The sequence below is a fragment of the Microcaecilia unicolor genome, chromosome 4 (assembly GCF_901765095.1).
Source record: "Microcaecilia unicolor chromosome 4, aMicUni1.1, whole genome shotgun sequence".
NCBI lineage: Eukaryota > Metazoa > Chordata > Amphibia > Gymnophiona > Siphonopidae > Microcaecilia > Microcaecilia unicolor.
Window position 1 is genome coordinate 68,824,633 of NC_044034.1, and position 24,862 is coordinate 68,849,494.

Here is a 24,862-nt window from a genome sequence, read left to right on the forward strand (position 1 = left end):
CCGTCAGGGCAATCCTGGACCAAGCAAAGGGAGACCTGATCCAGATAGTATCCATACTGTGGCACCCACTTGGACCAATAATACTTACCTGGTCTAGGGAGGCTTCCAGTGGCATCCCCTTTCCCTTCAGCCATCATCTTGAAAATTGGTTTGCATCAGGATGCACTGCTAGGGCTCAGTATGCCAAATATGCGATGGCCTCCTTTATGGGGAAGCACTGCCTTGCTTGCTTGACTCCTAGAAATACATCCCCAATGTACTGCAATTTTCCAAGAAGTTTTCAGGTAAGTGCTCCAAATTCGCTCTTTTTAAAATAAAAGATTGTTTAAATGTTTGATTTTGGGGCAGCATAATTTCAATGATTATATAATAAATGATTTATGGGACAGCGGCATTGTGTTGGGGGAACGAGACTGATAATATGCATGCATACTTGAGCAATGCTACCACAATGGAGTTATTTCACTTTAAGTTATAGTGTTTATGCTACTTTGACACACAATTTATTTATTTGTTACATTTGTATCCCACATTTTCCCACCTATTTGCAGGCTCAATGTGGCTTACATAGTACCGTTAGGCATTTGCCAAGACCAGTAGAGAAACAAATACACCTTGAAAATCTGACCTTTAATGGGTATCATTATAAATGATGCTGATGGTCTCCCACCCTCATATAATAGAATAAGAAAATTATAAATTATATTATAGACTGTAAGAACAATTTTACTTTTGTGTCCTATGTATTTATTCAGTGTTAATTTGCTTGGCAGTGTACACATTTATTCAGTTTTCCAAGATGGCGGCAGGAGGAGCAGGCTGCTACTGGATGCCGCATCAGACCAGATAAGTATTATTAGTCCACAAGGGTGCCTGCAGCATTGAGGCTCTCTGGTTGAAGGCCTCCTTGTGCCAGGTGACTCCAAGGCTACTCTGACTTGGATTGCCTTATAAAAAGCTAAATGGGTAGGGTAGTATCTTATGTTTAATCCTATATGAAATCACTAAGGATACTTCCTAGGCAATGAGGTAACATAATCAAATTTCCTTGGCCAGTAATGGCAGCATTTTGTATCAACTGGTTCAATGACATTATATAAGGCATTACAATAGTGCACAGTACCACCATACGCTAACACTGAGTCCAGGTTCTTTGAAGTACAGTAAACAGCATTTAAAAGATAATCTTTCTTCTGAACACCTAAATTTGTAAAGAAAAAAAAACACACTCTGTTATTCTCAAGCTACTATATTATTACAACAAATTAAATCTGCTAAACAAATGTTGTTATCCGTTCTTCTACTTAATGAAATGATACAATTACCACTGTACATGTTTTTCCTTTGAGGAAGTTTTTGAAGCACGTTTTGCTGGGGGGGGGGGGGGGGGGGGGCAGGGGCAATGTCTATGTCTATGTCTCAGTCTCTCGAATTTACTGCTAATGCTCCCCTAGCACTTACATTGTGCCAAAGAGCGTTTATTTCAGGACGTCTCAGAAATGCCATGTAAATCGGCTCCTAAGTAGCGGAAGCAAGCAAAGAGTTGGGATACAGCTCTCGCGCTCCACACCAGGACGGCAGCAGCCTCTCGGGGCTCTGCTGGGCGGGTGATGGTCAGTGCGCAGGCGCACCCCAGCAACCGGGTGGCTATAATACAGCAGCGGAGCTGGCTGAAGAACAAGCGGAGGAGTCTAGAGTTGTGAGCAGCTTGGTTAGAACAGGCGCGGAGTACTGAGATGTGATCAAACTTGTCTGCTATTCACCGTACTTGACGTTTCTGGGGGTGCTGACACGGTTTATGAAGGATGTTTTCTTGACCCACATTTACTCCCTTCAACTTTTTTTTTCTCTGCAAGAGGATTCTCAGTGGCACGAAGAAATGTGAATGGGGATGTTTGCTTCACCGCGGTTAAGGAATATAGGCTCACTGAGCTGTTTTTTTGCAAGTCTAAAAGGGCGAATGTGGACGATCCGTATTTCTTGCTAAGGATGTTTTGCACAGATTCTGGCCTGTGGAATTGTTGAAAAGTGATCGGGGTTCAAGGACAAGACTCGCATGCACGTACCAAAATTAAAAGTTGCAAGAAATGTCAATGTTACGATATGGTTAAAATCAAAGTTTTGGAATGTGCAGTCAGAATGTAAAAGTTGCATGGTTGTTTGTACTTTTGTTACACTTTTTAACAGTGTACTGAGTACAGTTTTTTCGCCCCCTTTTTTTTAAATTTTGGAGAAGTTTTGCCTTTGGAAAATGCACAGTATTTGAGGAGCGAAGGGGGCTAGGAACCGGCCAGTGCTCTGATTTTTGAGTCTTATTTCCAGTTGAGTTGCTGGAGTCGGATTTCCAAGGAGCCCCGAAGCAGATCGGAAAACATCTAGACGGGAACAGAAAAAACAAACACAAAAGCCAAAAGGAAGCTCAGGGCGTCAATGCAACTGTGGACCTCTGCAGAAAGACAGGGGGTGGGGAGATGGCCCTTGGCGGCTCGTGGCAAATTCTCCCAGCCGGGTTGTGACGGCTCGAGCCGCTGCAAGTGAAGCACAGTGAGGAGGCTCGCGTGCAGGTTGCGCGGTTTAGCCGGGGCTCGCGCGACGGCGCTACAGTCATGCGCGGCTCCCTGCTGGCACGGCTGCTGTTGCTGGCGCTGGTAGCCGGAGCGCGAGGCAGCGGCGAGTACTGCCACGGCTGGCTGGACGCACAGGGCGCCTGGCGGGACGGTTTCCAGTGCCCCGAGCGCTTCGACAGCGACGACGCCACCATCTGCTGCGGCACCTGCGCCCTGCGCTACTGCTGCGCCAGTGCCGAGGCTCGGCTGGACCAGGGCGGCTGTGACAACGACCGCCGACAGGGGGCAGGAGAGCCTGGCCGACCGGACAGGGACAGCCAGGACAGTGCGGCGGGTGAGTGATGGGGGAGGGGGGGAAGTCTCCATCGCCCCTATCTCCTTTCTGACTTGCACTCGGTGCCCATTGCTTTTTTTTTTTTTGAAGGGGGGGGGGGGGTGGCGAGACATATTTGAAAGAAGGATATAGGAAAACAATTTCTCATTGAAAGGGGGGGGGGGGGGAGGGGAAACGGCGCCCATGCTGCCACTATTAAGGGAATCTCTACCAAACCCACCCCACCATCCTGTGCACCACTGCAAAGTAGTACATCTTCAGTGGGGAGGAAAAACTTTTATGCTTAGGTTTTTTTTTAATTGTTCTGATATATGGAAAGGCACTGGAAACTTTTTTTTTTTTAAATTACAGATGAAGGTTTAATGCAGGATTAGGGAGTGTTACACAGTACATGTGAAGTACCATTACATAGCCCTTACTGGCTCCATATCTGCCCTGTACTAGTGTAGCCCAGGGGAATCAGCAAAGCAGCTTCTCTCCTCAGACATAGCAGGTGTAACGAGAGAAGGGTTTAGTATTTAAAACTGGTTTGATGTGTTATATGGAAGGCAGTATCAAATTTAATAAACCATAAAGTACTGAGTCCTCTGTAGTCTTGACTCTCCTTATACTTTTTTAATTTCATGCACAGACTGAAGAAATGACTTGCTCCACTGCGGGAGAAGCAAATGGGCTAACAGGAAGAATTTTTAATCTTTCTGCAATAATGTGCTTGTACCTAATGTTTATTAAATAGACATTAAGTAGATGATAGGGTGCAGAACCTTGGGAAAGCTGCTGTTCTGAGATTTAGTCTACTTCTAAATTTCTGTACTAATCTAGCTTGCAATGTACTAAGAGTTTTAGTGGGAGAAACGTGCAGTAAAACTACCACAGTAAAGGTTAGCATGCTGGGCATGTAAAATTGCCAGATTAGAAAGTGCTCAGAATTGGAGTAAAGATTTTTGTTCAGGAGCAAAAGGGTCATCTGAGGTGAAGTGTTGCTGTTCACCTCAGATGACCCAAATTAGCAATGAACCCTGGTGGTTCTAGTAGGCATGGAAGGCAACCCCTCCATCTCAAAGAACTCCTGCCGGCCTTAGTGGGAGCTGGCACCCCCTCCTCTCCCTCGAAGAACTCCAAAGTGAACCTAGGATGCTTGCCCTCCCTGAGCTTGCACCCCTACCCCTTGGTTCAGGATTTATGAGCGATAATCAATTGCTGCATGCGTCTTCGAAAATAGTCATGTTGGAATGCATTAGTAGCATCCAGAAAACACTCCCTTATTTGGCAGGCTGACCCCTCTCCACTCCCCCATGGTTTTCTGTTGTACTGCTAGTGTTTACATGCCTTAATGTTTCATGTTAGTGGCGATGAGGAGGATGACACTGGTTGCCCCTCGTGGACCAGAAAAGCATGGTCAGCCCATTGGGGGGGGGGGTAGGCTACAGCTTTATAGGCTTTGTAGGTGGATGCATTGACTGGATAGTTGGGGGGTGGAGTCATATATATATATATACATATATATATACATATACATATACATATATATATATATATATATATATATATATATATATATATATATATATATAATGCAGTAAATTAATGACACAGCCAATATGTGCTTACTAAAAACAAAAAGCATACATTGCTGTGCTACCATTTTATTATTTTGTATGAGCCAATCCCCGTTCATATTTTCTTCTTAGCACATTCGTTGGAACAGGTCTTATACATAGCTTATTACAATGGCCATACAATACATAACCTCGCTGACCTCTTCAGGACTGTAATCTTTATCATGCAGTTACTATTTTATGGAAACCCCATTCCGAAAAAAAAAGTCTTGGGGTGGTAATGGTAGCTCGGTAGGTAAGCATCAGTGTGACTGCAGTAGTCTACCTGCCAAACATTTAGAAATTCTAGAGGCTCTAAGATATTGTGAATGCTTCGTAATCGTTACCTGCTCCCTGAAAAGCTGAAGATAGAAAATGCCAGATTTCAAATTCTTGTATTAAAAAATAATTCATCTATCCAAGTAATGCTTTGGCAGGTTGGGCTCCAGACAGTGAAATGGGAATATACTGTGTGACTGATAACCAGATAATTGCCCAGTAACATTGTTGAGGCTCCGGAGCCTCAGGCTAGAGCTCTCACTTGTAGTCTAGGGAAATTAGCAGAGGTCTAATAACAAGCACCAAGACTGCCTCTTCTAGGAGAAAGTGAAATATAAACATCATTAAAGCATCTGCATGAAATTTTTCACACAGAGCTACTGCATGGAATGCCCTAGTGAATGTCCATAATCAGAACAGTGGAAACTTGCACATTTATTAACTGGGCAGAATCATACATTTTTTACAGTATTATGTAAATGTATTTTATGTATAATTACAATTATTCTTTTGCAGCATTTAGCATGTATGAGTTGCAGTGTGCTGACTGTTCTCTTGCAAACAAGAGTTCTATTTACTCCAGGAAGGAAGGTGTAATCTCAATATATCATATTCTGTTTGTTATGCCTTCTTTTCCAAGCCTGCCCTCCAGTTTGATCTTTTTGGTGAGAACACGTATGTACGGTAGCAGTTTGCAAAACAACTTTACAATAAATCATAATCATTGAGATCACCTATTTTTTTTTTTTTTATTCAAACATATTTTTAATTCCTGTTTAAAGATTTTGACTAACTTTTCTTTGGTCTTGTAAGTTCTATATTTTTATCTGTTTATAAAAGAATGTGAAAGAGGGCTTATCTGATGGTAGTGCTGTGTGGGCTCCTTTCTTAGCTTGGGCACATGGACACAGCTATGGTGGAGGCCTGGCAAGGCGATGGGGGTGGAATCTGTGTCGCAGCTTCTTGTGGGGAGGGGGTTGGAACCAAGTGCTGCTGTTTTGATGCCATCTTTGGGCAGGCCAAGAGTGGTGCAGGATATGGCCTAAAGAAAATCTAGTACATCTTTTGGATTTACTGGAGGCTGTGTATGATGGAGTAGACTTTCATCCTAACAAAGATTATGTGTGTGTTTTGAAAGCCCCCACAGAACAAGGTGATTTTCAGATACACAGTACCTGTAGACAGCAAGTCTGAAAATTGGGTAAATGTGTGTATGTAAAGTTAGGTGCTTTGATCTGCATACTACCTCTTTGAAAAGTAGGCAAATGCTGCTGCTATACACCCTGGGGATCCTCCTGCTCTGCCCTCTACCCCCCCCCCCCCCCCTCCAAACATGCTTCATGTTTTAGGATCAGGCAGCTGCCAGACTTATGTGTATAAAAAGAGTAAAGTGTCCACACCACAGGTAAATAAGAGCTTGTTTCACTATATATTTTTTCCTACCATGGTCACTGAATGGGTGAAAATCCTTGCTGAAGCAGGCCTAAGTGAATTGCCCCTATTCATTGTAAGTAAATTGGGGGCACTGCTGTGCTGATTTCTCATGCTGGCATATGTAAGCCATGCCATGAACTATATCGCCTTGAAATGTTGGTACCAGCAGCCTTATTTTTGAAATGTAGCACAGGTGAAATATAATGTAAATAAGCCTGTGATATCTGCCAAAACAAATCGAGTCTTCCATCTGGAATTCATTCTCCTTCTTAGAGTTGCTATTGATCTGCTGTGTGAGGGCAACTTTGCTTTAAGCAGGGAGGAGTCCACTTAGTTTGACTGGCAGCAGCTCTCCTAGCAAGTCCTGGACTTCCGTAGAAACCTGTGCTGTAGGTTTAAGAAGATAACAGTACAAGCCTACAGCAGAGCTTGTATAAGGAATCATTGTGCCCACTAAACTCCACCTCCTGCCCGCAGCAAAAAATGTTAACTGAAAGCCTGCTTGCTGTTGGTACTGCAGTGACTCCTGCTGCCCACACAATAAGTCTTCCATCAGTGTGTGTGTGTGTATACTGCACTACTTTTATGGCTAACGTATTTTTTTGACACTCTCATCTTTCAGTATATCCCCCATGTTATGTTTATTAAGCATAAAAACAGCCAGTAGCTGTGATAATGTTGGAAGGTATTTGCCCTTGGGTTTTCTCTGTAGTGGTTTGGCTTTCTCTTAGGTTTGTGTTGCATATTCATAGTCTCATTTACTAACCTGCATTAATGAATGTTGTTTAATGCAAGCCCTGCTCGTCCCAGTGGGGCCTGTCTTATAATTAAGCATATACTGTAACTCACATTTAGAGAATAATTCTTAAAAGGTGGTTGAAATGTAGGTGCTGCGATGGTGCACACTAAGCATGAATTCTATAACCACAGTTGTGCATAAGTTCACGTTTACCTGCTTAACATTGCATGTGCAGGTTATAGAATACTAGCATTTATGTGCCTGACATGTCCCTGGACCCACCCATGCCCCCTCCCCCCCTCAAAGGTGCATGCTCTGGAATTTGAGCGTGTGACATAGAATAATGATGAAGGTCACTTATGGTACATGACTGCTAATTGGCACCACTTATAGTTTATTGCTTGCTAACACTAATTAATAGCTTATTAAGTTATAAGTACAGTTCCTTTATTCTATAACTTAATGCACAAATTATGCATGAGTTGCAAATTTGGATGTGCAGCTTTCTAGAATTAGGGGGTTAATAAAGGTTAGTAAATTAAGCCCTACAGCTGGTCTGCACTTTGACTAGCTGTGCCCAAAAGACTAAATTCCTATAGGTAGGGTATTGGTGCCTTAGGTGAACCTTCAGCCTTATTTACCCCCTGCCCTCATTAGTTGTATGGTTCCTAATCTCTCTTCCTTTCCCCAGCACAATGACTTTGGAGATGGGTGAGTGTATCACATAACACATAAATAATGAGGGCAATTTCCAAAAGTCATTCATGCAGGTATCTGGGCTATTTGAAAATTGTCTGCCCTTGCTGCACTTAAAAGCATAGGTTGATTCTTTGAGGTAGGGTGGCTGTCAGGGTAATATTTTGCTTTGACTGCAGTTGTTTGCTGCTACCCCCTCTCCCCTCAAGCTGCTCCTTTAGGCAACTGCCTAGCCTTATCTAGTGGTTGGGCCAGTTCTCCAGTAGGCTGGATAAGCAAATTCCTCTTCTGGTGTATTTGAGATTGGTAGCTTCCACAGTATTTTTCCTTCCTAGAAATAACTTGGTTTAAAGGAAATTCCAATGTTGTGATTTAGATGGTAAACTGCCTAGATCATTGAGTTAGTAAAGGCGGTATAACAATTACTGTTAATAATAATAAAAAGGAGAGGTAGTGCTCTTGGGAAATCTGTGTGAACTATGGATAAGAAACATTGTGCCCCTAAAGCTGCTGCTGTCATTAGTTTTTTCCTCTGTCTAGACTGAATGTTTGGTAGAAGGCGAGGGTCTGGTTTCATGTACTAAATGTATGCACATTGAATCCCTCATGAAAGAAGTACAAGAACTAAGAGAGGAGGTGCCATGACTAAGACACATCTGTGACAACCAGAAATCCATCCTGGAAATGCATCTTGAGGCATTGGGGATCTCCGGCAAAGGGAAAGGAGGTGTGCAGAAAGAGGACAGCTGGACACAGATCACCAGATCTGGCAAACTCAACCCCCCAGCTCTATCTTCTGATGAATTGAAAAATCGGTTTGCAGCATGGTAGAAGAGCTGAAAATCAAGAGCATGAAGAAACAACGATAAAAAATATCAAAGCCGCTGGATCGGTGGCCAGTAAGAAGCAAAAGGGTGGTTGGTGATTCTCATCTGAGGGGTACAGAGGCATTCATCTGCTGACCAGGCATGATGTTCAGGGAGGTGTGCTGTCTGCCCAATGCCAGAATTTGAGATATAGAAGAAAGTTTGCGGAGACTCATCAAGCCTACTGACCACTATCCTATGCTTCTCATCCATGTCGGCACACATGATACTGCTAGGTATCCTACTGAGCATATCAAACGTGACTTCATGGCTCTGGGACAGAGGGTGAAGCAGTTAGGCACACAGGCAGTGTTCTCATCGATCCTTCATGTTGAAGGTAAAGCTAAATGAGGGAAGTTTGCATTCTAGAGCTGAATGTGTGGCTGTGTGGATGGTGCCAACGTGAGCGCTTTGGTTTCCAAGACCATGGGATAACTTTCCAAGAGCTATTGAGCAGTGATGGTATCTGTCTATGAAGGAAGGGTCGAAGAGTCTTCCGTAACAGACTAGCTAAAGTACTAAAGAGGACTTTAAACTCAATTTGCTGGGGAAGTCCCAAAGTAATTAATAACCTTCAGGAAGGTAAGACATCAAACACCTTTATAGAAAGGGGGGGAAAAGAGTACTATCTGGACAGCTTTTGTATACTAATGCCCATAGTATAGGAAACAAATTTTTAAAATCTAGAGGCTGCAATGATAGAAGCTGACTTGGATTTAGTGGCAGTCATGGAGAACCATGAATAGGATATAGTTCTACCTGGCTATAATATATTTAGGAAGGACAGGGTAGGAAAAAGGATGGAGGAGTGGCATTATCTGTTAAGAATAATAAAGTGACAATTGCAGGACATATGGGGTAAGGAAGAAGCCCTGGATTAAACTGGTAAGAGGGCATAGAAAATGTATTTACATTGGTGTGATATACAGACCTCCTTCGCAGAGGAAATGGGCAGAGATTTAATTGAAGACATTCACAAGATAGCTAGGAAAGAAGTACTACTGATAGGTGGTTTTAATATGCCAGACATTGATTGGGGAGTCCCTGCTGCAGGGTCATCTAGAAGCAAGGGAATCTTGGATTCTTTGCATGAAGAATGGTTCCAGCATTGGGTAATGGAATCCACACAGGATGGAGCTATTCTAGACCTAGTGCTTATAAACAGGGAGAGTTCCTGATGTTACGGTGGGAGATCATTTGGCAGCTTGTGATCATCAAATGGTATGGGGTTGAATATTACGACACAGGAGAAGAGGACTTAATCAAGATTGAAGATCCCAGACTTCAAAAAAGAACTAATTTGGGCCAAGATGGGGGAATTTCTCAAGGAAGAGTTAGTTGGATGGGAACAGCTGAAGGAAGTAGAACATCAGTGGGCAAATCTGAAAGGAGCTATTTTAAAGGCATCAAATCTTTATGTTAGAAAAGTACATAAAAAGTAAGAGGAAAAGAAGGCTGTTCTGGTTCTCAAATGTAGTAGCTGAAAAGGTAAGGGAAAAAGATTGGGCTTCATAAGTTACAAGGCAACTCAGAAAGAGGAGCTAAGGGAAGCTGGAAAAACTGTCAGGAAAGCAAAGATGCAAATGGAAGAAAAGATAGTCAATATGGTAAAACTGAGGGACATTTAAGTGATAGGAGGGTGTACCATAATAGCATTGTGAGGGGGAGGAATGTGTAGAAGCTGATAAAGGATAAAGCTGAACTTCTTAACAATTGTTTCTGTACTGTGTTCACGGATGAAAAGCCGGGGGTAGGACTGCAGAAAACAAATGCTAATGGGTATGAATGTATGGTAGACCAGGACTGATTCTCAGAAGACTGTCAGATATGCTCATTTTCAAAGCAGTTAGCCTTCCAAAGTTCCATAGGTTTCTATGGAACTTTGGAAGGCTAAGTGCTTTGAAAATGAGCCCCGAAGTGTTTGTAAGGAGCTAGCTAAACTAAAAATAGGACAAAGTGATGGGGCCTGATGTGATACATCCAAGGGTACTCAAGGAACTCTCAGACAATCTGGTGGCTCCTCTGTCTCACCTTTTCAGTGCTTCTTTAGAGTCTGGTGTGGTCCTGGTGGACTGGGGAAGAGCGACTGTGGTCAGTCTGCACAAGAGCAAAAGTAAGGAGGAGGTTGGGAATTACAGACCTGTCAGTCTGACTTCAGTGGTGAGTATAAATAAATAAACTAATGGAAATGCTTCTGAAGTAGAGGATTGAGAGGTTTCTCGAATCGAATAGACTGCAGGACCTCAGGCACCATGGTTTCACAGAGGCAGGTCTTGTCAGACAAATCTGATTGATTTCTTTGACTGGGTGACCAAAGAGTTGGACATGGGAGGGGCACTAGCTGTGGTGTACTGCGATTTTAGCAAAGCCTATGACACAGTTCCGCACAGGCGACTGAGAAATAAACTGAGTGTCCTCAGTATGGGATCCAAAGTGACTGACTGGGTTAAAAACTGGTTAAATGGAAGGAGACAGAGGGTAGTGGTAAATGGAGCTTGCTCCAAGGAAAAGGATGTTATCAATGATGTACTGCAGGGATCGGTACTCAGGCCGGCTCTTTTTAACATCTTTGTGAGTGATATTTAGGAAAGACTGTCTGGTAAGATGTCTCTTTTTGGATGATGCCAAACTCTCTAATAGGGTGGACACCCTGGAGGGAGTGGATAGCATGAGGAAGGGTCTAACAAAGCTTGAAGAATGGTCCAATAATAGGCAACTAAGATTCAATGCTAAGAAATACAGGGTCATGCATTTGGGTTACAAAAATCCAAGGGAACATTACAGTATATGGGGCAAAGTACTTCTGTGTACGAAAGAAGAGTGGGACTCGGGGGTGATTGTATCTGATGATCTTAAGGTGACTAAACAGAAAAGGTGACAGTCAAAGCCAGAAGGATGCTTGGGCGCATAAGGATGACCGTCAGGTGGAAAAAAAAGAGGTGATAGTGCTCTTGTATAAGTCTCTGGTGAGGCCCCATTTAGAATACTATGTGCAATTCTGGAGACCGCACCTGCAAAAAGATATTAACAGGATGGCGTCGGTACAGAGGGTGGCTACAAAATTGGTCAGTGGTCTGTCATTAATGAGTGGAGTGGAATAGAATGGATCGATGTGGAGCGTCTGTTTACGCTTTCCAAAAATACTAGGACAAGGGGGCATGCGATGAAGCTGCAGTGTGGTAAATTTAAAACAAATCGGAGGAAATTTTTCTTCACTCAATGCGTAGTTAAACTCTGGAATTCGCTGCCGGAAAAGGTGGTTAAGGCGGTTAACTTAACGGACTTCAAAAAAGGGTTGGACGGCTTCCTGGAGGAAAAAGCCATAGAATGTTATTGAATGGACGAGGGAATACAGTATTTTTAGGATGGGCGGGACAAATTGCTTGTTCTTTTGGCCGCTGTCAGTGACAGGGTGCTGGGCTCGATGGACCCTTGGTCTGTCCCAGCATGGTGATGCTTATGTACTTATAAAACATATAGGGATAGATATATGAACCTCAACATGTATACTCCAGAAGAAAGGTGGGAGAGAGGGGATATGATAGAGACGTTGAAATACCTCGGTGGCATGAATTTACAGGAGGTGAGCCTTTTTCAAATGAAGGAAAACTCTGGCATGAGAGGGCATAGGATGAAGTTAAGAGAAGATAGACTCAGGAGTAATCTATGGACACAAGGACTGTGTCTGAATTTAAGAAAGCATGAGACAGGCACATGGGATCTCTTAGGGAAAGGAGGAGTTGGTGGTTATTGAGGATGGGCAGACTGGATGGGTCATTTGGCCCTTATCTGCTGTCAATGTTTCTGATTAATAAAGATTTCTTCTCTCTCTCTCTCTCTCTAGTTTCTTTTAACCAACAGATTTATAAGTATTCTGATGGGAGTGATTTTGTGCATGCATGTACCAGTAGAAATGGTCTAAATCCTTTTTAAACACAGCAATGCACCAAGTTCCACTGGTATATGTGACCTGGATCAGCTACAAGTGGAAACACATAAGTAGGGGTGTGCATTTAAGGCTGCCAACTGGATCCAGATTCATAGCACAGGGTTGATCTGGTCCTGGGTTTACCCTGTTTTATGAAGGGATGTGTAGGTCTGATTTCCCCATTCTATTCCTTAAGAAAAGCAAGACAAGTTCCAGCATGTGCTAGGGTAAACCTAGGACTGGATCAACCATGTTCTGTGAATCTGGATCCAGTTGGCACCCTTAGTTTTATAACTTACACAAGCCTTGTTCTCTTGCTGAGGACTTTCTGTACTCATAGGCAGTATTTCTCTTTCAGATACAGGATACAGAATTTCTTCAACTGCAGTTGATAAGGGCTTGGGAATCCCCCAGTATCCATTTATTATTCACTGCTTGTACAGCTGTGGGAAGATAGTGTTACTTGCAACCTTTCCAGCTTTCTAGAAGTGGGCTGTGGCTGATAACAGAGGGCTTCTTTTCTCAAAGATCTCTCTCATTTTGTGCCAGTTTGAAAGTGGGGCTGAAGGGCTGTAAGTGGAATGACAGGTGTGTGAATATATAATCTAGAGTCTATGCCTGGCTCATTCCAAACTAGCACTCCATCATGTCCCAGCAAGACAGTCATCACACAGTGCGTGTAGTTCACGGCAGCAAAGAGTGTTGTACATAGAAAAACTTATGAAATATCCTGTTGTAAAGGTCAATATAGACTTTTTTTCAACCACAGCTTTGGCAGCGGGCCGAGTCCTGCTTTTTCAGAGCTTTAGCTGTGGAGGTCTTGGAGCATTGGAGAGCAGGGAGAGAGGGAAGTAAACATGGAAATATTAATTGGTTCTTAATTAAAACTGCTTTCTGTATGTAAAGCTGGAACAGCTTCCCAGAGTGGTGATGGGAATTTTTATTACAACAAGTTTCTTTTGTAGAGTGGGTTAGACAAATACCTGTCCAGGATGGTGAAGAGAGGAGATGTCAGAGGGAGAGAGCTCTAGTACTGGGTAGCCACAAACAAGTCTGGTTTCCAAGATGAACAGCTTAATTTGCATTGTTTGGTTGTCAGGCAAATGAATGCAGATAAAGTTGATGAATATTCAGTTGTAGCTATCTTGAAATAGCACTATTTGCAGCCCCTCCCCCTGAGTGGAGCTCTGTAAACCTGAAATAAGTGACTTTTTGGTGTTATTTCTGGTTTTATGAATGTGATTTATGGGCTCTAGAAATCTTATTTTAATTTTTAAAGTACTTGCTCTTGTTTGGTATGTACATATTATGGGGACTTTTAATGTCTTTTAATTTTATGCCTGAAGGAGATTATTCATTCTCTAAAGGTCTTGATCTGATGGCCAGTGACTTCTGTTCTTAGCTATCAGCAGATTGGGGGGGGGGGGGGGGGGGGGGGCAAACCAAGTGGTGCTGTTTGGATGACACCATTGGAGTAACCAGATGTTTGTAATTCTTTTTATTAAACAGCCCAGCAATTTCCTCTTGGGCTTCTAGCTTAATGAGACATAGTCCTTAGGGCTATGGCATGTTCAGACCATAGATTTGTCGAGTCCAGCATCCTATCTATGAAAGAGGCCAATCCTATGCTAGATGCCTTGATCACTTCCCCTGACAGAAACTTCTACAGTAAGATTGTATGTTGAGTGAAAAGATGCTTTGTCCAATTTTTAAATCTAATTATTTTCATTGGGAGTCCCCTAGCTTAGTACTGTTTGAAAGGACAATTAAGCATTCCAAATTCACCTGTCTCTTCTCTTAAGCTGAAGAATCCTAACCTGTTTAGCCATTCATCATATGAGAACTGTTTCTTTCCCCCTTGTTATTTGTGTGACCCTTCACTGAACCATTTCTTGTTCTACTATATCCTTTTTGTTGTTGTTTTTGAGATGGGGCCACCAGAACTGCGCACAGTGTGCAGGGTGCAGTTGTGACAATGCCTCTGTATCGATCCATGGTGCAACTCCATTCTTTTCCTTTTATTACTCCTGCTGCACACCGAGGTGAGGATTTCAGTATAGCGTCCACAATGATTCTAAGATTCTTTTCTTGGGAAGTGACTCCTAATGCAGAGCCCAGCACTGTGTATCTAAGGGTAGACGTATTGTTCACGATATGCATCATTTTGCACTTTTCCTGATAGTCTGCTGTGTAGTTCTTTTGTCTGTAAATTCTGAATAGCACCAATCCCAGCATAGATTCCTGGAGTACTCCAGTATCCCTCTTGCGCCATGGGAAAAACTGCCCATTTTAGTCATTTACATGATCTACTGTATATACTCAGGTATAAGTTGATATCATATGTGGAGGGCAGTTTTGGGACTAAAAATGGATAAAATTGGTGTGACCCATGTATAAGGTTAACTGATACAGCCAATAAGTCTTTGTCCCTGACACACACAAATTTGACCCCCACCCCCAGCCACCAGGTCGTTCTGCCTGACAAACACTCACACTCTCTCTCTCCAGATCCAGCATGGTCTCTCTGCTGCCCCAATCCCACCCCACAGCCCCAGCATGGCCTCTGCTTTTTTGGTTGCTCCCAGGTTTCCCTGCTCCCACTGTAGCTTAGTACCTTCAGTGGTCAAGTAGTCTATACAGCACCGGCACTGTAGCGTACACTGCCCAAGTTCAACTTCAGAGTACTCCCTCTGATTCAACATCCTGTTTAGCAGGGCAGGACAGCTCAGAGGACATGCTCTGGAGCTGAACTCAGCCGGTGTATGCTGCAGTGCTAGTGCTGTAGAAAGACTTTTGAGCACAAGAAGGTACACGGCCAGCCAGTGAGTGAGGGGGACGGATTGCATTGCTGCCGACAGGGGTGCATGTCGGGGTGGGGGTAATTAGTGCTATTATTATTATTTTTATAGCATCTACAGCTGTTACCTGTAGCTACGATGAACCTAAATTTCTCGACTTATAATTGAGCTTATGTGGTATGTGAGCTTTTCCTCTATTTTATCTCTTCCCTATTTTGCCCATCTATCACACAGTCGAGCTTTAACCAGAAGCCATAAACCAAAATCCCCTCTAGATCCTGATTAATTTGAACATGCAGCCTCAGTTTTGCTACTAGCTGGTCAATATTCAGCCAGTGGGGATCAGTATTTTTTATGTGATGACCATCTCCCAGCTAAATTAGACCTGGATATTCAATGCTGGGTTAGGTCCCAACGGAATATCAGCTGGGACCAGCATAAGGGTATCTCGTCAAGCCCCCTGAAGGCCTATGTGACAGAGCTGCCAAGTTGCTCATTCCAGGAGGGAGACTTTTTGGCCAGTCCTGGATTTCTGACAAACTCATGTTGGTGCATTATGGGACCTGCAGCTCTGACCTCAATGGATAGAATCATGGACTACAATTACTACACTGCTTTGAGATGTAAGTTTAAAACCAGAACCAGCCAAAATGTCTCCCTCCTAGAATGGGTAACTTGGCAGCTCTGATGTGATAGTGTGACTGGCAGTTGGCTACCAGGATTTCACAGACACGGGCAGTTTGCACTGCAAAGTCAAAGGAAAAATTTATTGATTAAAAAAATAATTAAAGCAATACAGTCTGTTCCCCTCTCACAGACTCTTTCCAACCCTGGTCAACAACTTCAGTAAGATTCACTTGCTTCTGTCTGAGCAGTTCTACCTTCTTCAGTACAATTCCAGTTAAACATAAGTCCAGGCCTGGCTCCAACTAGGATGTTCAGGACCCAGATCTTCACAGAAAATAAAGGCACTCCTTTACCTCTGCAGTCTTTTGTTCCTTCTCATGCAAACTCAGAGCTATGGCCACTCCTTGCTTCCCTTGGACTCCTCCACAGGTACTGCAGCCCAGCCAATACTTTAAGCAGTGGCGTAGCAGGGGGGCTGCCACCCGGGGTGGGGCGGTTCGCCGTTGCACCCCCCCCCCCCCGGGTGCAGCACGATGACACCCCCCCCCCCCGACCAGCTCCCGCACCCTACCTTTAAAAAGAATATCGGGAGGCGAGGCGCAGCGCCTCGCGCCTGCCCTGCACGTAAAAGAAATGTGGACCGTTGGGCCTTCTCTCGCTCTGTCTGTCCCGCCCTTGCGGAAATAGGAAGTTGCGTCAGCAGAGGGCAGGACAGATAGAGCGAGGGAAGACCTGACGGTCCACATTTCTTTTACGTGCAGGGGAGGCGCTGCGCCTCGCCTCCCGATATTCTTTTTAAAGGTAGGGTACGGGAGCTGGTCGGGGGGGTGTCGATTCACCGAGGGGGGGGGGAGATGGCAGGGAGCACCCCCCCCCCCCCCTGAGCTGACACCCGTGGTGGACCGCCCCTCCCCCCCTTGCTACGCCACTGACTTTAAGGAGAATTCCTTGTGGAGCCTCCCTCCAGGAGCACTCTGAACTCAGGATCTCTCTCATACCTCTTGCCTCAGGGCCTCTCTCCGTTGTTTTGGTTCAGGGAATTTAACCACCACCTTGCCTGAGCTCTGCCCCTGTGACCCAGCCTCTGATACACAGGCCTAGTACCATCTGCTGTAAGATGGCTAAACTGTAACCTCAGTGAGGGAGTGTTTCTAGGGCCACCTGCTGCTATATCATTCACTTCCTCACAGTGTACTTTTAAAATCCTTGAAGATCTAGGGTACAAAGGGCGGGAGTGATTCTCATTTTCTCCAGATTCAAAATGGTTGCTGTGACCTCCAGCAGCTGTCTTGTGGTACTACAGGAGCAATTGTGGATCACTGCTATCCTTTGTACCTTACCTTAGACCACTGTTAAAAGAATTTCAGAGTCTACATTTATTTTAGAAATTGTAAGAATGATTAACCCTTTACTAGCAAAAAAAACCCTTATGTTAGCCAAACATTTTTTCTACAACCACCAAGTATTTTAAAGATGGGGGTGGGGGTGGTGAGGTTGCTGTAATCTGTGGAGGAGATCTCTAGCACTGTTGCTTTCTTGTTCCTGATCTGTGGTGTGGTATCTGCTTTCTGAAAGTTAAGTCTGCTGAGGAGTTACTGTTTAGATCTTTACATCCAGCTAACCGATCATAACCAGTAGGGCTGGAATTAGGGCCTTGCAGTAGAGAACAAAGTATTTGAGGAGGGGTCATGAGACTTGTGCTGAAAGAATAATGGGTTCAAGTGCAATTGTATTCAGTGTTTTCACCAACTTAGTGACCCTATTAAAAAGCATTTTGGATAATCATTACCAAATTTTCAGTCTAAGCAACTAACTGAGGGGCTTTCGTTTATTACCAAGATTAATAAGCCAAAACCTTTTTGCTTAGTGGGGAAACAGAAAAGCATATGTTCTTCTTGAGTGGACAGCTGACCATGTTATGTGGCAGTGAAGGTGTAGGATATTCCCTTTTAATTTTCTTGCTGGTTGTTTGCCTCCGTTTCCATGCATGTGAACATAGCTGTGCTCTGGACCCTGAGAGGGCAGTTCCTGCTATTTGCCCAGCTGCACATTGTCTCTGAGACTTGGAAATAGAGCTGCAGGGCCAGTTTGCAGAACTGAGTGATCTTGGCATGTAATTGGGAGGTGAGAGAAGCAAGTGCACGAGCCCAGGAAGTGTTTGGACCTGGATAAACATCTTGGGGACATTACAAGGGTAAAATAAATTTCAAAAACTGTCAAAGTAACGCCCCTTAGGTGAAATTATTTTTGGCATGTCGGTGCTTCCCATCCTTCTCCTGGAGACACCTTGCAGAAATCCAATATATGCAAATTTATTCATGCATATTCATTGTAGAAGTCCTGAAAAACTGACTGGCTAGGTGTGCTGCTAAGAGAGGGTTGAGGTTTTTTTTTTCCTTTTTGGTACACTTATCTTTATTGACTGTTAAATACACCAAACCCCTGTTCTTCATGGACAAGCAGGATATAATCAGCCAGGCATAGGTGATGTCATCGCATTATGGTACCAGTCCAGACCTGCCCTCCTAGAGTACAGAAAAGTCTAGGAAGCTTTCTGGGCATGCATGAGTGTTCCCAGTTGTGCACTAGCTGCCACCTTTCCACAATCTGTTTCAGCTATTTGGTTAAAATGAATAGATATTTTTTAATGTAGGAAAAATAAATATTTTAAAATATTGATAATTTAATCCCCTGTGATACAAAGAAGGAACTTCTAGTGTGGCAAACATTTTACATATCAGTGAATCAATATATGTCTTAGCTTAAGACTAGAGAAAAAATATCCGCCAGAAGGTGGAGAACTCTAGACGCCCCACGGACAACAACAAGAAATGAAATAAAGTGTTGTGTCAGAGGAGACAACGAAGCACGCTCACCTTCACAATGGTCTTTCTAAAGACCTCCCTTTGTTGAGGATTTGCCTTCATCAAATAGTTCTCAAAAGCATTCGGCATTAAGACTCCTGATGCAGGCCTAACGGCCGAAACACGACATTGTGTCGAGTCTTTATACCTCAATAAACATCTTTATTATTATATATCCTTTCAGTCTTTGGAATCCTTGGTCGCCCTCCCACTTTTATTTCATTAGCTTAAGACTAGTACTGAACCTTTCACTTTGCTAATGTGGTTTTCCTAGGTTACTTCACGGATTGTTTCTGGAGATATATCCCATTAGTTCTGATGAACTGTACGCATGTTCACTGTAAACTGTTCACTATCAAGCTAAGAAGGGCAAATATTTTTCAATTGTGTAAAAAGATGTCAAAATTTGCAGTGAAATAAACAAAGTACTTTTTTACAAATGCAAGCATTTCCTGTTGTTTGCCAAAATCTGTACAAAAAAAAAATACTGGGGTGGGAGGGGTGTAAAGCAGCATTCTTCAGTAGCCAAAATTGTGACTCTGTAGCCCATAGAACTGTGTATGTGACTTTTGTTTTGTTTGCAAGGCTTCCTAAATCCATCCCACTCACAGCGGGAGAAAAACAAATCTCTATACAGATTGAACCTCAGTCAGAATTATGAACCATATTTATTAACATGTTTGTATGCTAAAACGGGTTAGGCTAAGTACAATGTTTTAACTGTTTTTCTGTTATGTACCCCTTTCTGCTGCATTTTGTAAGTGTATTGTCACTTTTTGAGGCCTGTGTAATGGTTCTTTTTCTTCCTTTTTGCAGTGCCTATCTATGTGCCATTCCTGATTGTTGGCTCTGTGTTTGTTGCCTTTATTATCCTGGGCTCACTCGTGGCTGCCTGCTGCTGTCGATGTCTGCGACCCAAACAAGAGCCCCAGCAGAGCCGAGCCCCAGGAGGTAATCGCTTGATGGAAACCATTCCCATGATTCAGAGTGCTAGCACGTCCCGGGGCTCCTCTTCCCGCCAGTCCAGCACTGCTGCCAGCTCTAGCTCAAGTGCCAACTCAGGTGCCAGGCCCCCGCCTCCCAGGTCACAAACTAACTGCTGTTTACCAGAGGGGACCATGAATAATGTGTACGTCAATATGCCCACCAATTTCTCTGTGCTGAACTGTCAGCAGGGTACGCAGCTTGTACCCCATCAAGGACAATACCTCCACCCACAGTACATAGGCTATGCTGTGCCACATGACTCCATGCAAATGACAGCAGTGCCACCCTTCTTGGATGGACTGCAAAGCGGTTACAGGCCTGTTCAGTCACCATATCCACACAGCAATCCCGAACAGAAGATGTACCCAGCAGTAACTATATAAAAGAAAAAACAAATCACACGTTACTATCCAAAAGTGGAAGAGGATAGGACTGAGGCTGCAGTACATCCTTCATGCACATCTGTCATAGTGAAGCAGTTTGTTTTGGGGCAGGTTTGCAGTAACAGCCTACTGTTATTTTTGGGTGTGCACTCATTCCAGTCCCTGCTCGACAGTGGCAAAGGAGACAGGGAGCATAACTTTGCCTTTCAGATGATGGTGACTCGGTTGGAATACTCCAAACCCTTAAGTGCCCTTTAGGTTTAACAAAAGATTTTCTTTCTTTTTTGGGGGGTTTACTGCAACAGTTTCATGTACTGGCTTCAGACATTGTAGGCAAGAGTTCTCTAAATGTTTCTTATCTCCTCTTTGACAATCATGGTAGACATAATAGTGCAATCATTATTCTTAAAGAAATGGGTTAGGTCCTATTATTTTACACCTCTACTTCAATTAGTGTAAAATAAATACATGTCCAGGTCTTGATTTAATAAATGTTTTCTTCCATTCTGTGTCCCAGGGTCAGTAAATATTCATGAATCAGGCCTTAAATTCTCTGCCCAGGCCTCTCAAGTTGCCTTTGTATTTTTCATTAAAAAAAACTCCTTGCGGTTCTGGTTTCTATCAAGCCCTCCCCCATTTGTTCCTTAATACATTTTGTACGATTAGATAAGTTTGATATGAAACTGTTTGAAACACTCATTAACTTTTCCTTTTAACATTTTTGATTCTGTCACAGATTTGAAGTGTTCACTTTGCTGGATTTTAGTCCATTTTGCAGTGATGATTTTGACAGTAAAATGTTGCATTCACAGAGGAAATTAAAATAAACCCCCCCTGCCTACTAATTTGCCCAGCAATGCCGACTCAGCTCATTCAAAGTAAATGGGCTGTTTTGGCATTAGCGCACGGCGGCCGCTAGCCTGGCTTAATAAACGGGGGAAAGTTTGTATTCTAGCTGATACTTCTGTTCTCTACAGAGCTGATAATTTTTATGGCCCGGGCTAGCTTTGGGGAAGAGGACAAACAAGACAATTGCACTGGCCCCTTTGCAAAAGGGAGCCCTAAGCCTGGCTGAAGCAGAAAGAAGTATAACCTCTTCTCTCTTTGCCCCTTCCTCCCCCCTTTTCTGCCCTGGCCTTAGCATATCTAAAACCAGTCATGTTAATGCCTGCTGTAGAACAATTAAATAGCTTAAAAATAAAATACTGGTTATTACAGATCTACACACATAGATCTCAAATATGTAAAATTCCTGAGCATTGTCAATTTCTCATGTTGCACAAAAGCAATTCAGGCTGAATGGGGTCCAGTACAGCTTTGTCTCACAGGGTTTCACTTCCATATCTAATCTTTAGCACCCATCTCAGAAGAGGGCCACAGACCCATTAGCTCAATGTAACTAGAAGCGAGACAGACATTCATATACGCAATTACGCATCCAGGAAAAACTGATCAGTTACATGCTGAAAGGTGTAGGTGCTTTTACACAGGACCACCTGCCTTCTATTGCTGGTTTGTATTGTTTTCAGGAGAATGATAGGTCAAGCACCGTTTGTGTCTCCTGGGCAGGGTCCTTTATTTCTGCATTGCAAGCAAAGCCTGGTAACCTAGTATTGGTGATCTGGAAAACTGGCTCCCTTTTCTACAGGTAGCTTTGTATTCAGTGTGCTGGTAATAGCATCTGTTCTGGATTAGCTAATTCATTTTGTAAATGTGTTTATTTGTAAAAGGAGATGAAGTTAACTTAAAATTATTTAGATAGGTTGAAATTATTTTGCAAACATTTGAAAAAAGGGGTTTGAGTTGCTTTAAAAAAGAAGGAATTGTGTGAGAACTGTGGTGTTTTACATGTTTTATATATGTGTAATGTATAATAATGTAAAACAAATGTTAATGTTTGGTATAGTTTTTAATTTCCCTAAAGGGCACTTAAGTACAAGTGTTTCTTACTATTGAAGAGAAAAACAAATCTCCATTCTTAATAAATATTTTATGGTGTGGTAACCTTTTTCCTAATCTCGTACAAAATTTATTTTCTATTCTTGAGGGCAGTGCTTTACTCAGTACAAGGTATAAAAACAAACAAAACAACAAAGCACGTAGTACTAGCGCACCTTAGCAAAAGGACCCCTTAGTTAAATTTATCTGCCAGCTTTCGCTGACAAATTTAGCACACACTGTTGGTTAGCGTACGCTAAATGAAAAGATGCCCATAGGAATTGGGCCTTTACTAAACTGTGGTAAAAGGGACCCTGCGATAGCGGCAGCTGTCTTTGCCATGTGCAGTGGGTAAAAAGGCCAAAAAAGAAATGGCCATGCAGTAAGTTCACACTTGCCATGCAGCCATTCAGGGCCGCCGAGAGGAGGGGGGCAAAATATCCCGGGCCTCCAAGGGGGGCCCAGCGCTGGGGTCAGGCCGCCGGCGCTGCAGTCTGCGGTCTCGCCTGCCTCCATGGCTCCGGGCCCCCTTCATTCAAAGCGGCAGTCGCAGATCGCGTCTCTTCTGGCCTTCCCTCCCTGTGTCCCACCCTCACGGAAACCGGAAGTTACATCAGACGAGGGCGGGACACGGAGGGAAGGCCAGAAGAGACGCGATCTGCGACTGCCGCTTTGAATGAAGGGGGCCCGGAGTCGTGGAGGCAGGCAGGTGAGACCACGGACTGCAGCGGCGGAGGCGGGGCAGCCTTGCTCCAGGCCCAGCCTAGACTCTCGGTGGCCCTGCAGCCATTTCGGGGGGAGCTCTTACAGCCACCCAGTGAGGTGGCAGTAAGGGCTCCTGCAGTAACCAGGCAGCGCACATTACTACCTGATTACTGCCGGATAACCTCTGCACTAGAAAGGTGCAATGAAATAAAAACACAGGTGTGGGGCCAGTTTAATGAAGCTAATACAGGAGCAAGAAATATAAATCTATTAATTTTTGAATGTAAAAAAACATAACTGCTAATAATTTGGCTAAAGTAAGCCAGCAAATATTGTAGCCTGTGAAAGAAAAGTGTAGCTGTTTTCATGAAGCCATTTTCTCATGCTGCCTAGTTGAGACACTGGCCACGTTTTCCTATCATTCTGTTATCTATGATAAAATGCAAAATTTGTGTTTTGTATTGTAAGAATCATGTTTTATCATGCAAGTACGTTTATAACATACACATAGCAGGAGTGTACTGCCAATTCTTATACTTGGCTCTATCTTGAAAGCAAAATCAGGAAGGAGACAAGGAAGAGAATTCACCTCAGAAGCAACTTTTTCCCCACCAAAATCTGCTCATTTTGCTCAGGATTCCAAATAAAGTGAGAATTTCCAGCATGAGCCACTGAACTGCTGGAGCCCCATAGGCAGTAATATTTCATCTGAAAAAAAAATGACTGGTGAATTTTGGGAGTTCTGCCTGTTCTGTGACCAGTTGCCAGACCTTTTCAGTTAGTACTTACCATTCAGCTAAGGAGGCCAACACAGAACTGACCAGTCTGATTGCTCTTCCAGTGTGTAATGTCCTACATAACCATAGAATGTGATGTTAGAGAAAGGCCTTTTTTTCTGCCTGTTTTCCACTTTCTGTTGTAGAACCATACACCCTACTTGATCTTTGACGTACATACCAGTCAAAGCAACTTGAATTCCCACCATTTTCTGTTAAAAAAGCACTGGCTCTTGTACAGATCCCTAGGACACACTTTCTTCCTCTGAGAAAATTGACCATTTAGCTCTCTGTTTTCTATCCTTTAAGCACCAATCCACAAAAAGATGTGCTTCTTAGCCGGTGACTTTTACATTTTCTCAGGACTATCTCATCTGGGGTTTTATCAAATACCTTCTGAAAATCCAGATACGCAATGGCTCTTATTTTAGAATAAGGATTATTAACCCAGCCCTCAAGACACACCCAACCAGTCAGGTTTTCAGGATATCCACCATGAATTTGCTTGAGACAGATTTGCATACAGTGGAGGCAGTGCATGGCAATTTATCTCAAACATATTCACGGTGGATATCATGAAAGCCGTACTGTCTTAGTGTGTCCTGAGGACTGGATTGAGAACCCATGTTTTTGAAGTATCTAATGATTAAATAGCCGAGTTTACATATGTACAGAAACCTTCCATCCAGCATCTGCTCTTTCCCCTTCCATCCAGTATCTGCCCTTCTCTCTAGACTCTGCTCTCTTTCTCTCCCCCTTCCTCCAGTGTCTGCCCTCCTCTCTAGTCTTCCTTCTTTCTCCCCATCCATCCAGCATCTGCTCCTTTTGTCCCCTTCCATCCAGCGTTTTCCCTCCTCTGCCCCCTTTATCTGTTCTCTCTCTCTCCCCTCTTCTATCCAGTGTGTGCTCTTTCTCCACTTCTATCCAGCATCTGCCCTCTTTCCCCCTTCTTTCCTGCATCTCCCCTCTTTCTCACCCCTTCCATGCAGCATCTGCCCTCTTTCCTCCCTTTCATTTACTATCTGCCCCTTCTCTCCTTCAATCTAGCATCTGTCCTCTTTCCCCTTTCCATGCAGTCTGCCCACTTTCTCAACCTCCCTTCCATAGCATAAACCTTTCTCTGCCCCCTTCTATCCAGGATGTGTTCTCTTTCTCTCTCCCCTTCCAACTAACATCTGCCCTCTTCTCCCCCCCCCCTTCCATCCAGCCTTTACCCTCTTTCTCTCTACCATTCAGCATCTAGCTCCTCTCTTCCCCACTTTCATCCAGCCTCTGCCCCTTCTATTTTCCCTCCCACCACCCCCACCACTGCTGCTATGTCTCGACCAGCAACAACAGCGGCA

General features: G+C 43.6%; 1 protein-coding gene across 1 annotated transcript; it reads left to right on the forward strand.

Annotated features, from left to right (window-relative positions):
* The first annotated feature begins 1,639 nt into the window (after positions 1–1,639).
* SHISA2 (shisa family member 2) lies at positions 1,640–21,916 on the forward strand. The gene is made up of 2 exons (XM_030200321.1): positions 1,640–2,901; positions 19,547–21,916. The coding sequence occupies exons 1-2, from the start codon at positions 2,607–2,609 to the stop codon at positions 20,098–20,100; spliced, it is 849 nt and encodes a 282-aa protein (XP_030056181.1). The 5' UTR covers positions 1,640–2,606; the 3' UTR covers positions 20,101–21,916.
* The last annotated feature ends 2,946 nt before the right edge of the window (positions 21,917–24,862 follow it).